This window comes from Catharus ustulatus, chromosome 4 (genome assembly GCF_009819885.2).
Source record: "Catharus ustulatus isolate bCatUst1 chromosome 4, bCatUst1.pri.v2, whole genome shotgun sequence".
NCBI classification, from domain to species: Eukaryota; Metazoa; Chordata; class Aves; order Passeriformes; family Turdidae; genus Catharus; species Catharus ustulatus.
The window spans coordinates 57,685,238-57,702,978 of NC_046224.1; the positions used below are offsets into that span (position 1 = coordinate 57,685,238).

A 17,741-nucleotide genomic window follows, 5' to 3' on the forward strand; every position below is an offset into this window, starting at 1 on the left:
GGCCAGCTGGCACAGGGGACTGCATTCAGAATGGGGTTTGTGCCTGCTGGAAAAGGTTCTGGGACATTATAATTCCTGAACTGTGCCTGGGAATTGTTTGGGCGAGTGCTACTTGACACAGGCCAGAAGGGTGCCAAGAAATGTTAAGGGCTTAGGAGTAAAGATGATCATGTACACACCTCACTATAGCATCAGCAAGAGGAAAGCTTTTTATCTTCCCCAAGGAGGAAGCATTTTTCTGTGGTAGAATGCTTTTTAAAATACGACATTCCTTCCTGAAAATTGCTAAGATGAGATCTACAATTTGGTGTGATGAGTCTAGTGACAGATAGCTTTGTTACCAGTCCTCCTTTTTTGGAAGTCAAAAAGGAATGAGTGGTTTTAAGACAAAATGCAGCAGGGAGCTACTGGCACACGTGTAATGTGCTGGATTCTCCCTGAAGCTAATGGCACTGGATACAGGGAGATGGGAAGCTCAAGTAACTAATCCTAGAACAGAGCTATAAATGTGCAGTAATTACCACTATACAGCACGAGTTATAGCAGGCCCACCAGAAGTGCCTCACAGGCTGCAGCTAACCTAAGTGACAGCTGCTCTTCTCACCCAGCTTCACCCAGCTGAAAGAAAAGCCTCTACTCCAAGAGTCTGTGTTCAGGGTTCACCTGCACTCAGTGGTGGGAGAAAGAGTGAGAGAAACTGGCATCTGGAGGTGAGCATGTCCTTGTAGTTACTGGCTTAGGTTAGGCAGCAAGGAAAAAAGTGGAGCTTTCTTTTTTCTTAAAAAACCTAGGAAAATTAGTTCTAAATGATGCGAGCTCCTTAATCACACTGCCACCCAAAGAGATATAGGTTCTTCATCTCCTAAGGGGTATGTAGCATTAAATATACAGCAGACAACCAGATTAATTTTTTAGGCTTCTAGCTAGCTAGGACCTTGAGACAACAAAAGGCAACATCTGACTCTTCTGTGTTTCAGTATTTCTGAAAGCTGTGGTTTTATCTCACTTTTAAAAAACTAAGACAGAAATTTCTACCTTTCTCTCTAGTGATTCTGAAATTGTTTTCCCAGTGCTAAATTATACTATTCTTTTAGATTGCAGGATAAAAACACTTCAAAAAGCTTCTTACTGGACTTTCACCTTTGGTGTCAGTTTTAAAAGCCCTGGAAAAAATTTTTGCAGTTACATCACAGCTGTTTCTGAACACTGATTTCTAAACAAAAACAGAAAAATGTTCACTTGGCAATTTCCCCTAGGCAAACACTTTCATCTCAAAGAGTACCTTGTCATTGGGCTCATGGTCTGCAATAGCTCCTTGGATATAATACACAAGAGAATCAATTAAGCCCTCACATTCTCTCATCTTCTTCCTTCCTTCTGGGCCAGCAGAGCTCATGTTTCTGTGCAGGAAAGAAAGTGTTGGGGAGAAGAGATTTAGTCAAAGGTATCTTCTTGTACTCCTCTGACAAACTTTTCCAGCTAAATCTTAAAGATACTGAAGTTCAGCTTGACTGCTTCTTTTCTTCAGAGGTGTAAGACAATCTGAGCCTCTTCCAGATAAAACTTTCATTCCCAGACAAAAAGAAATACTCCAGGGAAACAGACTGCTGTGTTTGGACAGATAAGGTAAGACCTGACTCAAATTTTCATCTGGAAGTTGAGTTAATCCTTTTTAAGCAGTCAAAAAAACCCCCTTGGACTTCTTTTCGCTATTCCATTTTCAGTTATAATTTTAATATTTAGGGTGGCGAAAATATCAGAAGAGAGATACTTGTAAAAATTTCCATGCACACAGATGTCCTTTAGAGTTAATTTACTTACACTGAGCTGGTTCTTGATCCAAGATGACCTATCAGCAGGCACATGATCTGAGAGTTTCAGCAACATCTCCACATTCACATGCAAACACCCACTCTTTCATGCAACATTTGCTGTGCTTTGTAGTAAACCAAGTATAACTTGCAAATGAATGATAAAACTGATTTAAAACCTCTTGAAAAACCAAACATACACTTGCTGCTTGAAGCTGCTTGGCTCTAAACAAGCTACTGATTTTCACAGAAGAAACAACACTTATGATTTTGGGGTATCATTATTTTTACAACTTAATAAAGTCTGAATTGTGAATACTGGAATTAAATCCAAGCCTTACTTTTTTTTACTCCTGCAGCTTTGCTGGACAAAAGACTGCACATTCAAGCTTCTTTGTTTGAAATGACATTAAATATTACCCAGTCTTAGCATCCATGAAAACACAGAGGGACATGTTCCTTTAGATAGTTTCAGGTTGCTTATTTGCAAGCTTACTTTGCCCACCAAAAATTACAATGTTTACAATTTTATTAATGACAAAGCCAGTAAGGTTTAAACTTTCTTGTGGCTTATGACTGTAAAACGGAGGTAGTATTTTATACACTCTCATTTCACTTCTACTCTATTTTTTTCCTCTGGGAAGTACATATTCAGATTAAATACTAAGCACTGAAATTACAATTTTACTTTAGGTCATGATGTTAATGATGTCTTTATGTATGATGTCTCTCATTCATTCTCTAATGGAATTATATATCACAGAATCAATATTCAGATCTCACAACATGGCCTACTATAGAAATCCCTTTGGAATTTAATTTTACCTATATATGTCACATTCAAGGCATGTCACCCTCTTCTATGCTTATGCTGACAGAAGTGTTACATGTTACAGCCCTCCTGGTGCATAACTAAAATAGCTTCTGGGGTGCACAGACTAAAAATACTGCCAAAGATAAGTGTGGAATTTCCCTCACCAAAGGCACTTCAGCTGATGCAGTGTTTTGTTTTGTCCCAGTACATTTTCTAAAATTTCCTCAACTTTTTACAACTGATGCTGCTGAATGCTTTTGCAAGGAGAGGCCATGCCCTGGCCTTGCTGTCATCATGAACAGAGTCAAGTAAAGAGCTTTTATAGCTCAGGAGGCAGAGAAGAGCCTGAATTAGGGGCAGTGTCCTGGTCTGCAAGGGAAATTAATTACTGGGCTCTGTTTCATCAAGAAGTTGATGCTCATCCACAGACAGATATCAGTGTGTGTCCATGTGCACGCCTGTATACACATGGTTACTCCTTTCTCCACCTTTCCCTGCTTCCTCAGCATGGCAACATGGACTGGGAAGGGAAGAGCTCCTGCTCTCCCACTCATCCAAACACTGCTGCAACCACCTCACTCAAAACAGGGTCAGAGAAGAGTATTTCAGGCAAAATGTTAGCTGACTGCTTAAATTTGTTAGCTGATGAAGCTTAAGAAATTCCAGGAGATAAAAATGTTATTAGATAGATTTAAAAAAAAATATTCTGAGAAGCATCACAGAAATGTAAATTTAAATGTGTTTTTTTAAACAATGGAGACATTTTGCTCCGAGAATTTCAGAACTGACTTCATCTTGCCTTCCTAAGATTTGAGGCTCCTGACAACTGAAATGCCTCTGAGCTCAGGAGCTGGACTTTATTGTAGTGGAGTTCCAGGAGGCCCTGAAATACTCAGTGCTTGCAACATAAGGATAACATTGCCTTAGGGAGATTGCTGCTGGTGGGAATGCTGTCCTCTAAATGACTCAGAATTTACAATCTGGCAGCTCCTCCCTATGAAAAATCCCTGACTTCTGGCATTCTTAGCTGTGGTCGTCCTGGTGACAGGCTCAAACTGTGCCATTTGCTGATGTGGATGCACTCTATCTGTCTACACGCCTCATTTATCTCATCTTGCATTTGCTGCTTCTGTCCCCTCCTGCACCCATGCATGGTGCAACTACATCTATAATCAAAAGAGCTCTTTGCCCACAGTCCTGTGGCATGTGGCGATGAACAGCTAATTTCCTGTTGGGAAATACTATTTTATTCCAGAGTTCTGAGGTAAATACAAAGACATTCAACACAGTAAACCAAGCAGTGACTTTGAAAGAAACAGAACGATGATAATAAATGTTCAATTAGCTGATAAATGGCACCGAAATGAAAGGGATACTCCCTCTAAGCCAACACTGAGTCATGCACTGACTGTTGGAAAAGGTTCTTGAACTGCTGTGAATGGTCCAGTAACTGATAAAAAGAAGGATTTTGCTCCTGGGACTCATTCTGCAAGAACTGGTAATGTGAATTTAATTCAATTACCAGACAACATTTTGGAAAATTCTTTTCCCTTCATGCCTTGCACAGTTCAAAAAGTCACGAAGCGGGGAAAGGTATCTGGGATGTACTTAGTAACCAGATGTGCCAGGCTTCAAGCTGCGTCTTGGAAGTAACAGAATTCCTTTCAGGAATTGGGGGAGCAGATAAACTGAAGAGGAGGCAAGAGGAGATAAGAAGGATGGAAATAATCTTAAAGGAATGGCAATGCTATGCAAGAGGCCTTGGTTCAAAGACTTATTATCATCAGTCATTTGTTTTACGTTCTCTCTTAGAAGCTGCCATTATGAGTCCAAGCTTTTCAACACACGGGGAGAGCTTTGGCTTCTCTTCTCTCCAGAGTAAATGGAAGCAGATGTTTATGCAGCCTCCTGGGCTCAAGTGCAATGATAGAATTTCCTCCAAATACAGCTTTCCACTGTCCTTGTGGCTCACTGTGTAATTCACAAGAAGCTCAGACAGAAACTGGGACAGACAAACTGTGAAAAATAATAATGAAAAAGGAAGGATGATTTTTACTTACTGACTGAAAAAAGAAGGTTAGCTGACTATCCTAGAAATAGTTGTCTAGAAAGTTTTGAAAACCTAGAACACATAGCGGGACAGGATGCTTCAGTCACAGGGCAGTTAAAAAGGAAGTCTCTGTAGTCAGCTACAGCAGTTTCAGCACTTAAATGTTTGCAGGGGAAAATGTGGTAATTGTGTATAAATTTGGGAAAGTCCAGCATTGCAGAAGTTCTGGGAAAAGGTATTTAAAGATAAAAATTGAACCAGTTTATTATCAGCTTTCAAGGTGTGGTACAAACAGCCTTCCACTAAGCCTTCTTTTCAGTGGAAAAGTCATGCCAGAGGTTCACATGTGTATAAATAATATTCAAAAACATGGATTCTATATGCTGCTGGGATCTTATCCTCTCAGACTCAGAGGAGTATGGGGAAATTATCTTGAAGATTTTTATCCTTTGTATTGGAACTGGAAGCAGAACTTTTATGTGTAGGACTTTCAGGCCAAGAAAAAGTGACTTTACCTTTAAAATCCTACAGGACTTGTCTACAATATCTGTAACACTCCTCTAGATAGTTTAATACATCAATTTTACTTTTTCAGCTACTGTCAGGCAACCAGTGAAGTCTGTTGATTTGGCTTGCTCTGTGGCTCAAGGCAGAGTGCTTTTCATCATAATTCACAACTAAACAACACTATTACTTAGCTGCCAATGCAGAATTCCGTGGTGCACACAGCTTCTTTTTTGTTACATGAAGTTTGTGGTTTCTGTAAAGCCTTGCTTCTCACAGGGTTTTAAGACAAAACACAGACCTAGAGAATGGGACTGACAAATCCTTGTAATGTCAGACTTCCTTATCAGTGACTGCATACACTGCATACACAGGCGCCGATATTCAGGACCCCACAATACTTCTGGCAATAACTAGGGACTGGTCTGGTCATGCACTCATTCCAGTGCTTGGAAGTACCTGCAATATTATCTGCTAGATGTGGATTCACTTCTCCTGCTGCTTCTTTCTCAAAGAGGATGAAGGAAGCTTTAATTTGTAATTTTGGTAATGGTGTGGTGCAGTGCATATGCCCCCACCAGATGTTAGTATTGGGTTTGGGCTGTGGTTGTCCCTTTCAGTCAACAGTTGTATGGAAATTTTTGAAAAGAAGTTCTGGAATTCTCCTGTAACTAAGTACAGTACTATGCATAATGTATTGCACTTCAAAGTACTATTTTTACCCTCTAATAGAAGCTGCAGGCTATAGACTTTATCAACATGCCCAACAAACATGTTAGCATTACAAAAGGGAGGACTAATTACAGGTTTATATTCTGGCAAACAAGTAGACTCTTTCAACATATTCATAAGTAACATCATTCCCTCAGTGCACACTTTTTATTGCTCCGTGATGTGCTCTTCTTTTTATTGATGCAGAGATCTTTTGTCATTAAGGAATGACACTAGAAGGAATACTTCTAGTGACCGAATCTGGGAGGGGAGTCAGTTTCCAGAGAAGAGATGCAAACTGATTAGTCTTAAAAATCTCAGCTGTTTAGCCTGTACAAATGGGTAAGCCTTATTAAAAATGACTCTGTACTAGAAAGTATGCAGCAATCCTGCAGATCATCTCTAGCTGGGAATTTTCAAGCCCTTCTTTTCCTATTTCTAATTTTTAGTGTTGAAGCTCTTAAAAATGAGGAGGACTATAATATAGACTGAAAATATGGAATAATATTTTTAAAATAGGTAATGTATCCTTAAGCACCTACATAAGGGCAGTTTTAGAGACTTTTAATTAAGGCTGGAGAGCTCACAGCAACGCTGGAACAGCCCCAAGCACTGCCTTTGTGTCCAGAGTAAGGTTAACCCAGGAATCTACTTCCATTTAAAAGAACTCAGGTACTGTTATACCTTATTTGTCACATTAAAAGTTGTGTCAATCTGCTGAAACAAACTCAGGAAGAGCAACAACAAGCTAAACCCAAGAATGATCTGTACCCTCATTGGCTGCCTCATAGGGAAGAGAAAATTCCAGAGTCCAAACACCAAGAGAGGAGCAGCCAGACTGGTTTCTGCACAAATGCAGCTTGGGCTAATTAATAGGAAAAAAGACAACTTCCTTCATTTCCTAGACAACAGCACCATGCATTAGCTAGATAGGTTTTATTATGGGTGGTTAATGTTTCTTTGTATTTGTTTTTGAGTCATCAGAGTAAATAAAAGTTAATTATTAGTTGGGGATGAAGTTAATTAGTAGCTAGTGGGCTGACAGGAGTTCCTGCAGAAAAAGGTGATTATTGTTGAGTATTTTGTATAGCTTACAATTAATTTGTCTTCTGAAACCACATGAGTCAGATACAGAGCTGTCAGCACAGGAAAAATCAATGCCATACACATACAACTACTCTGCTATAGGATGTCAGCATAGCAGGTATGTGTGACGCAAAATAGGCAGTTTCCCAGCCTCCAAACTCCAGACTCAATTCCTTGAGGAGTTTAAACCTCAGGGCATGCCTTTGCAGTCATACATTACTCCTTAGTCAGTTCAAACGATGTCCTTTTGTGCATTTTTTATATGTGTAAACTTACTTAATGTGCAATGACTTTGAACTCTCAAAGGGCCCCCATTTTATAGACTGTTAAAGGTGTTTTTATTGAAGATGTGATTCTTATACTTCAGCCACTTAGGGGTGTGCTCTCTGAGGCCTTTGGTGTTTATCTATAGTAACTGCTGCTGTGTCCATGAGTCAATTAGCAGATTGCAGTACACTAAATACACAACTATAAATCTATTCCTCCGCCCCATGGTGCAACTTGCTTGAACATGTGCAAAAGGCTGGACAGGGCTTACTGTGGTTTAAAAAATAGCTTTTCCCTAGTTTAATCTGAATCACTTTCTATTCAGTTTAGGCACAGATTACAGTATATTCAAATAAGCATCTTTGGTAGCAGCTGGAAACAGAACACTTTTATGTGCTTGTAGGTACCACTGTCCCCTTTTTAAGTCATCTATTGATGTCTTAGAGAAGTGATTGTGGCTTGAGATGAACTCTGTGTATTTATGCAGAAATAATTGTGCAGACCTGTTTTTTCATCACTATTGCTTTGGGTAGTTGTAGATGGAGTGCTCACCTCAGGCATCCTGTGGCATTGTAGAAGATATCAGGGTCGGGCAGAACACTTGATTTTGGGTAATCTCTGTCTGGCCAGCCTGAGTAGGGGATGAGGACAGCTTCAGTCAGGGTTTGCAGGGCTTCTCTAACCAACAGGTGCTTCAGCTGGTCATTGGAGGACAGATTCCACAACAAACCTGTAATATCCACAATAAACTCAGAGAGGCAGAAAGATTCCTCAGGACTTTGAAAGACTTAATCTCATAGCCCTTGATGTTAATGAGGGAAGAGCCTGCCTGGCGCTGATAATCTGAAGAGAAGCAGAAGGAATTTTTAAGTGTTTGCCAGCCCTGATTCAGGGACATGGAAACAGGGCAGAAAAGGGGGCACAGTTATCCATGTGAATGAAGTAAAATCTCTTACATAGTCAGTCTAATGCCCAGCCAGGAAGTGCCATTTTCCATGGCTCTGCATTGCCGTCTGCCACAATTACCTTCTCTGTTACCAAAGCAGCACAAGCTAGGGGAAAACAAATTCACAAAAGGGATAGGTGGGAGGTGCAGAGGGTTTAGGAAACCTGTGGGAAGACAGGAGATGCCCACTACCAAGTTTCTCTAACATCTGATACCAAAATTTCTCCTAAGAGGAAAAGCTGTTAACACTGGTTGGCTGCTATTGTCTAGACATTAATCATTAAACAAATCATAAAGTAATGCTACAAACCTCATCTATTCGCAATCTTCGAAACAAATTTCAAATAAAATCTTGTAGAACTTATCAGGTTCCATTGTGTTCTATTCCAACAGACAACAATTCTTTTTAAAGTACTCTTCCACTGGAAAATGACACGTATTTCTGCTTTTAACTACAAAGACATTCATTGTTCTTCCAGTTTGCTGCTCTAAGTTTCACAGACCTCCTCGTCTACACACTGGCACAGTATTAGTGAATGTTCCTTTCATCAGCTCACAACAACAACAGCAAAATGTTTCTTTTGTATCTCCTTACACTTTGAATTTAATTTCAGGTATTGTGAGCAACAGTAAAATCAAAACAAAAGCCAGCCAGAAGCAGCCCATTGCTTCTTCTGGGATCAGCTCTTCAGCCTCTGAATCAGGGGATAAAAGAAGAATGTACTTTTCTGAAGGATAGGTAAGGCTTACAGGAAATCAGACAAGCAGTCCAAAGGGCATTGGTAAGCGAAGCAGGTTAACACAGAAGGGCACAAATGCAAGAAATGGCACAAGGACAGAATATACTTTTAAAAAGAACAAATACATTCGGAATTACAGGCAGACACTTAGAACTGTCAGAAGAGAATTTGAGATACTGCTCTCACAGTAAATTCCCGACAAAAAACCTACCTTTACCCCCAGGCACTGTCTCTGGGCTCAGAAGGATTCTCTCAGTGGTATTCTGGGTGTGGATGAATTTGTGCACATAGAAAATGTCTTTAGGAGTGGATTGTTTCCTTGCACCTATGCTATATTCTTAGGAGCATAGTTTTCCCTTAGATGGTTATTTGGAAAATGGGTGGGGTCTGCTTTTGAATTTACATTTCTTTTAATGACAGTTCTGCTTGTGCTGTAATCTTCCCCGCAGGAAAAACTGTCTTTCATTTCTTATATTTATGCTGCACGATAACAAGATCAGGAGGTTAGCTACTCCCTGGAGGCCCATCTGGCTTACCTTCAAAAGCAAAAATATTTTAGTTCTTTCATGCCACAGCCATTTTACTTTCTGTTTCTTGGTATGCTCTCCAAATACTACAAAACTCCAATCCTGTCTTAGGTCCTGCGCTGTCTCCAAATGACATCCTCTCCTACAATTTAGGAGAAACCTCACTCCTTTCCTTAGATTTTTAAGTAGCTTGTATGACAAAGAAAGGACAAAGCTTCTGTTTACTTCATCTGCATCAATGCTTTTGTGAAACTAGCAAATTCAGTGAAATTCAGTGATCTTGGGCAAGTCTGATTCCCCCTGTGAAGAGATCGTACGAGCACAGAAATTGCAAAGAAACTGGGCAGCTCTTTTCTGCACAGGGGCATTAGGCACACTGGTCCCCAGCAGCTTTCAAACCCCTGCATCAGCACAAAGCTGCTTTGTTGGGAGCAGTGGTTTGGTGTTTTTTGTGTGTTCATAGACTGTGAGGCAGTCATAGCATGTTCTGTAATCAGCATTTATCTCCACACACTTTGGCTGCTCTCGGTCCTTTCACTGCACAACACAAGGCACAGTGCATGACTGGGCTCAGTCTGTATTTCTAAGCATGGGTCTTGAAGAAGATACAGGCCATCAAAGTATTTTTTGAGAACATAAGATAAAATATGGATTAATGTTAAGCAAGTGCTTGTCTGTATTAACACTGATGGTCCTAATAAACCAGTGACCTTTAAAGATAAGCTTCTAAGGCCGAGATTTACTTATCTCATGCACACAAGTACTATATTTCAGACAGGTAATGAAGCACAGTATCAGAAGACTTCTGACTCAGAGTTTTAACTCCTTTCTCTCCTAAAACTTCCTTATCTTTGTATAGTTTTGTCAAGTGGAGTCCTTTGGTACCATGCTTCCCAAACAGCAGTAGAAACAAAAACTTCCCTCTGCTGAGCTTAGACATCTTTATGAATTAATATTTCATAATTCAATCCTTGGCCACGAGTCTTTCACTTCAGTTCAATGAGGTATTATCAGGTACCAAGATGATTCGACTAATCTCTTATGGGGAAAGACATTTAGCTGAATATGATGCCATACATTTAGAAGTCCCTAATTTACAGTCAAAATAGGCAAGTAATATGCATGATGTGGAAAGACAAATGGACTTCTGGCGCTGACTGGTCTAAGACCAAATGTCTCACATTCACCTTTTCCTGGAAGCGCGCACTTCAGAGATTGCTTGCATGGATATGATATTCCACTAGTCCTGTATGAAGTCAAAGGCAATCAAAGAGGTGAATTTCATTTATCCAGACTGCCCTTTGCTCTTGTAGGCTCCTTATAGCTTGCTAGGGAGCTGGAAGAATTGTTGAAGTGATGGCAAAAAGTATGCCCCAGTGGCATTTTCACTAAGATACCCAGTGCATTTTCTCCTGGCTGCACATTTGGTCTTGAACAAAGGAAGGAATACTTCTCTCTTGGTGTATTATTAAAGCTATCCTTTGCAACTGATAGGCATGAAAGCACATAACAATATTTTGCTTTACACAAACGACATCATCCTGCTTGGCACAAATATTTTTTTGTCTCTTCTTTGTTTTGTGAATAAATATTCATGTTCAGTGACAGCAGCAATTGCTGAAAGAGGATCTCCCTTTATCCATTTCCACATTGGTTACAAGGAAGACAGTGATATTCACAATATACATGCGAGTTATCAGGTACAGTCAACATTTTTGTCAAAATTATGAAACTGCTACCAAGGAAAGAGCATTGGTTTTCTGGCCACTCCACCACCATTTTCGCTGCTTCCCTCACTGGTCTGTAACAGCACTGAGAGTTAAGGCACTATACAGTAAATTACTTTGTGACCTAATTCTGCAACCCATGTGTGTGAAAACTCTAAAACATTTTAATGTTGTAGAGTTGCAGAACTTGGCTAAAAAGAGCCAACAATACAAAGCTTTGTTCTCCAGCTTAGGGAGCAGAGTATTTCAAATACTTTAAAGAATGCAGAATTACAGAAGGTCCTGACATGTTTTTGCTTCAGGACAGGGCTGCTTGACAACTTTAGTATCTTTTCACACACTGTTGTCTTCCTAGATTTTGTTCCTGGTGTCCTTAAAGATAATTTGAAATAAATCCCCATTAATTTTTTCATGTTTTCCATTTATAAAATATAAGCCTGTTCTTCCTTTGCATGCTTATTAGAAAGAATGTGGGTCACAAGCAATGGAATTCCAAGTGACATGCTATAGACACGTGGGGCTGCAGGGATGAAATAGGAATCTGGGGCAGTGGAGTTGGTGGGGAATAGAACCACTTTCTGTCCATGGCACATGACAGTTCTGGGTGATAGTCTTCAACAAGGAACTCCCAGTAGGCACTCTCAGCACAGAGTCAAAAAATAGAAGCTGAGCTTCTGTGTAAGTAGCAGGCATTAATTATGGTCCCAGGCACCCCTAGGGTGTCTGACTTTCTTTTCTGGAATATCAAGGACTTTAAGCTTCCTGCAAGCAGACTCACTTAACTTCTGAAGAAGTTTTAAGAGGGGAGGTTGCAGCTCCTAATCTCTTGTTATTGACTGAAAGACTGGTCTTGAGTAAGGACCTTGGAATTTTACCCTACTGGAATTGCTTGGAGTTGGTGACAATGTTTTTGTATTTAGTCACTAAACACAGGCTTAAGCAAACAATCATGTACCTCTCCCTGAAAGCTTTTGCACTACTTAAAGCACTTCATGCTTGACTGCAGAGAAAACACTACCTGTGATTTGCTTCTTAGTCTCTATGTCCCTGGTGTGCCGCAGCAGGCGGAGCAGGAGTGGGATCCCTTTCTGCTCTGACACCTCCAGTTTGTTGTCATTGTCCTCAAACACCAAGTTTCTCAGAGCACCACACGCTGCCCGCTGAATGTCTTCATTCTGAACCTCAAGGAGCTGTAAAAGTCTGGGGATACCACTAAGTGAGAAAACCTGTGAGGAAAACAAAACATAGCAGAGAACAGTCAGATGCTGTAAATGAAAAATACCATTCTCCCCCTGCCCCAGCAAATGTTTAAATAGTTACATGAACTCTTTCCATTGGCTGCTATTTGAGAGACTTGAAGCACAGATCATTAATCACTTGGACATGACTATTAACTTCTGGGCTTTTGTATGACTAATACTTAAAATCCACAACTAGGAGAGGCAACATGTTTTCATAATTAATATTAGAGAATGATACTACATCTCTTCCTGCTTTGCCACAGATTTGTACTCTCTGACAAGACATTTAATCACTCTGCTTTTTAGTTTCCATGTTGGTGAAATGAATATTTGAGATTTGATTCTGGAAACATTTGTTTGTTTTCCCTCAGCAACCAGCCTGATGAAAAGACAGTGTTCTTCCCAATGCAGAGTATTAAAAACCAATATATTATACCAATCCTTCTTAAACTGTGCCACACAGAGGAAATAGTAAAAGTGAGCATCATAATGTAGAGTATTAACCATTGCTGGCCAGCTATCTTCCAAACTACTCACATTTAGCAAAGACAACTTTTCAGTGTTTAAACCTTCAGAAAATGAGTTTTGGCCCAAAACGAATGAAGGATATAAAAGAAGTTATTTTACAGTAGCTGTATGGAAACAAATAGTTTGTTGTGGTGAAAGAGGAATCCCATATAATGAACTGGGATATGACACAGCAAGCCTGAACTGACTCAGGAATTAATTTCCTATGGAAAGTACCTTACATTAATGTACGATTGCCAGTGGTCTCCTCCAGCACCTCAAAATGCCATACAAACTCACCCTTGTGCAGAACCAACAGCACGTGAATGACTCAGAAATCTGACACAAGTGTCTTAAATAGTCCTGAGTTTAATGATAAAAAGAATTCTGTACATCTGGCAGGTGTTGGCAACACGAAGAAATGGAATGTTAACAAAGCCTTTTGTCCTTCATGGAGTAAACTACACAGCCTGGCAGCCTCTCCTCTGATCCACCTGTACAAAAGGCACAGTTTCTTTAGCCTGCTCTGCTGACCTGATTCCCCCTGCAATCATTCAGCAATCACCTGAATGCCAGCAGAATGGAATACAGGAACATGTAACATGAGGCAGTGGTGCATAGAGCACGCTGAAGGCACATCAATCTGTTTTACTGCACTAGATCAGCCCTTCTGACACCAATCCTGTAGTTGTCTGGTTTTCTAAAAATATTTATGCAGACTCTCTGTCAGTAATTTTAAGGCATTTATAGCTCTTGCAAAAGGGGTGCTATTTCAACATGATTTGCCGAGAATTTACAACAGCTATTAACCGGTCCTTCTAAACTTTCATTAGTAAACAAAATTCACCAGAATACTGAGAAGTTCACAGAAACAGAAAAACCACTAGACCCACAAACTCTCAAATACCAAGGAACAATAGACAAACTGTAGGCTGAAAGGCTAAAAAGGAGACACAAGACCATGCTGATGTGAACAAGTCTGACAGGCACCAAACAGGAAAGCTCATTATAGGATATGTGGTATGGACAGGAAAAGAGAAGGTGACTTCAGGCTGACTGCTCCAATCTGAACCCTAATCAGCCACTTGTTTTGCTGGGAAGCTGCCTGAGAGAGGTGTGGATAATAATCCACTTTCAAACATTCAATTCTGAAGCTCTGTCCTCAGTTTGAAGTTAAGGTTGCCACCTGTACTGTTATTTTCTCCCAAAACTGACTCTGACATACCCTAAAGCAAGTCAAAAGGACTGAGACATGTTTGGTGGTCACTGAACTGGCCTGTATGCACATGATTATGGAGGTAAGGCTGGAATTACTGAGCATATTACAAACCAAAGCAGGTGTAATAATGTTTTTTAATGGTTAAAATAAACAATCATCTTACACTTTAATGTACAGAACTGCTCAGCAGGAGAGACATATTTGTGTTCAGTGGTGACATTTAAAGAAAAGGAAAAAGAGAGTATTTTTAATATACCCTTATGAAAAACTTGTAAGAGACTTTAGAAGTTTCTTGTAAGAGACTTGAAAATTTGGTTAATCTAAACAACGTACTAATGCATGTGCATAGTTCCAGCGAGCCCTTAATATTTTTGCTAATCCATGTACATTTTAAAACACATTTGTGAAGTCCTAACAAACCCTGAAGCTTGGATAAATTTGCATTGTACTCAGAATTTTCTTTTTTGGGATATTTCTGCATTCAAGTAAAAAATGAGAGACAGGAGCAACTATACTGATAAAATGTTTAGACTCCATGATTTACAAGGGCTGAAAGAATTAAGTTTGTTTGGTCAGAAAAAGAGCAAATTGAGTGGGTATACACTGAGTGGGCTCAAAAGAATCTGCAGCAAAACACATAAATGCATTTCAGGGAAAATATCCAACATCAGTATCCTATAAGGTTACTCAGACTGCCTTCTTTATTTCATGCTGGCATACAGTGCCATAAAGTATAGAACCTTATTTTCTCTACCTGATTGTAAGTGGCAAAAAAATAATTGCTTACTTTTCTCCTGGCATCTGCTTTTTGGAAGCACTCATGCTGTATGAAAGTCACTGCAGCAAGGATCCTGGGGGTCGACTGAGTATTTTCACTCTTCAGTATGTTCACTGCACGCTCCAGTGTCATCTCCACTTCTGGGCTCCTTAAAATTACAGACAGAGAGATCTAGTGAGGAGAGACTGCAGGAAAATTATCAGTCTTGTAAAACTAGGATTTTTGTATTTTTCGTGTAAGTCTAGCTTTTCTTAGAGATACTTTTTTTTTCCTTTCCAATAGCAGAAAATACCATAATGGCTTTAAGAGATACTGATATTTGGGGAGACGAGAAAATCGTAAGTGTGGTTATGGAGAAAGCAAGTCATGCTGTAAGTTATAACAACAAAATGGAAATATCAGTAGATTTTTCTATCAGTGTTTCCATCCAATGGATGAACGAAGAATGTGAAAGGAAGCATGAAGAAGTGGATGAGGATCAAAAGAAGGCCATCACTGTGTCAGAGTGACTATTACTGGCTGTGAAGATACCTTGATGTTTTCCTCAATAGTGTGATGATTGATTTTTTTTGTATTTTATGCCTTTCATCAGTGTCTTAGTTCCCACACTACATCTATGCAGGACTCAGAATCTCCTTTTTTTCAAAAAAGGAAGTTGTTCTTGTTTGAAATAGATGGGCAAAGCCCTTTTTCAGGTGGGAAAAATAAAAATTAAACTGAGTATGTAGAGATGCTGTGGTAGAGAGCTAATGTAGAGAGTATCAGAAATATGTGCTGCCACTTCCTTTCCAACTTCCAGCATGCTTGCTTAAATGATGATTGTGTTAGACAGCCATATAAAAAAATGGAAAGACAGGTCACCAAACACATTTTTCCCCCAATAAATGGAACATAAAACATTTAATGGCACAATCAGGTGCATTAGCTCTGGGACAGGTGGTACTGCTCCCCAGATGTTTTATTTACACTGCATCCAGATAAATAAAATGGAGAGAGGAAAACTGACAAGAATGTGAGCATTCTGTTTTTTTTTTTTTTTTCAAATCCAGATAGTTTTGTAGTAGCAGATGTGCCACCCGCCAGAAAGGGATGAGAGGGCAGTCTGTGACCCACAGTGAAACAAGCAGTAATTGGCAGTAACTCCCTACTGCCCAGCTACTGGAATCTGAATGATTTACTTGATAATTATCCCAGTAAATGAATCTGCAATTAGACATTTTAACCCAAATTAAAATGAGCACCTGGTAAATATATTAACTAAAGTTAAAACTTTATTTTTTTCTTTAAACTAAGCAGAAATATTAAATAATAACTATGCTCAGAAAAGTGGAATATGGAAAATCAGCCAGATAATATTTCTTCTTTTTACTCTGTAGGGGAACTGAAAACAAGGCTTTCCAAACTTTGGTTTTAGTTAAATTTCTTAAATTAGCAAAGGTTTTGAGACCATGTAATAAACATGCACAGGTGACCACGTCTATCCATCGGACACAGCAACAATTTTGGAGTGTTTTGACCAAATTCAGTCACCTTCTGTTGTAAAAACAACATTCCCTAATGTTTTATCTGGCAGCAATAAGGGATGAAATACCATCTCTGACCCTCAATAAAACTGCAGCACCCTAACTCTTGTCAAAATAGAATTTGATGCAAAGATGCCATTCCCACCCTTGAAGTATTTACAGGCAAACTTAATTGGCTCTGTGGCTGACTAGCCCATGAAGTGACACCAAACAAATGGCCAGCCAGGCACAGGCTGTTAAACAGAACCATGACTTGACAGATTCTGACTTCATCTTGACTGCCAAAATATACCAGTTTTGAGACAAATACACACATAATCATTTTGTGGCAGCTCTCAGCACACTTAGTGGTCAGGTTCTGCAAGCTGCCATTTCTCAGACAGCTTCAGGTTGTCTCTCTCTTTTCTAAGCTCTTAATCATAAGGATGCTCTTAACTGCACCAGAAGACACAGAGATGCATCTCTGTACTCTCATTCTTCTACTTTGCTTTCATAGCATGAGCTAATTCTTTTACAGGAAGTTTGAAAATGCTTTTAGATATGTTTCAAATGCTGTACACAGCTGGTCCACTTCTTCTCTTTGACCTTACACAACTATTTTACATTCTCTTAATTCACTTGAAAAGACAAATTGTGACCTGAATTAAAAAAAAAGGTACAGATTTCTGGAAAAATTAAATTACTCCAAAACCAAGTTTATATTTTTTTCCCCGCTTTACATTACTAAGGGAGCAACAAGTAAGGTAGCAGTATGTCAGATAAATGCAACTCTAAAAGAAGAGAACGAGAAATAACAGGAAAACTGAGAGTGTCTACAAACTCCTTGAGCTGAGAAAACTTCTGGCACTGAAAACACTGAACCTAAAACCTGGCACTTCAGAAATTATGCCATCACAAAGATTTCCAATAGATCAAAAATCTTCCATCTGAGTCAACATGGTCACAATTAAGGCACTTGCAGAACAATTTAAGACTGATTTTTATATCTGCAGCTGATGCCTTTACAGACAGACAACCAGACTCCAGTGTCTGCACCAGCAAAAGAAAAGCCAAAATTGCCCCTACATGTAATTCAAGATAAAAATTGCTGGTTGTGGCTCAGAAATGCATTCAAGAATGCGCCAAAATTTAAGCAGATTATTAAATCAACGGAATACAGGTTTGTAAATTGTCTTACTGAAAATCAAAGTCCTCCCTACTGAAAAACAAAACCAAGTACCAATTTTCAGTATTACTACTCCAAAATCTTTAGTTGTTGTGAGTTCTCAGCTGGTCTTTTTGGACTTACTA

The 17,741-nt window shown here is 39.4% G+C and overlaps 1 protein-coding gene across 1 annotated transcript in view; it reads right to left on the reverse strand.

The window, feature by feature from the left end:
- Positions 1–17,741, reverse strand: part of LOC116995607 (plakophilin-2-like) — a 35,152-nt gene that overhangs the window by 5,757 nt on the left and 11,654 nt on the right. The window contains 4 exon segments of the mRNA XM_033058461.1: positions 1,283–1,400; positions 7,796–7,973; positions 12,202–12,409; positions 14,938–15,076. Of these exon segments, the coding sequence (XP_032914352.1) occupies positions 1,283–1,400; positions 7,796–7,973; positions 12,202–12,409; positions 14,938–15,076 (643 nt within the window).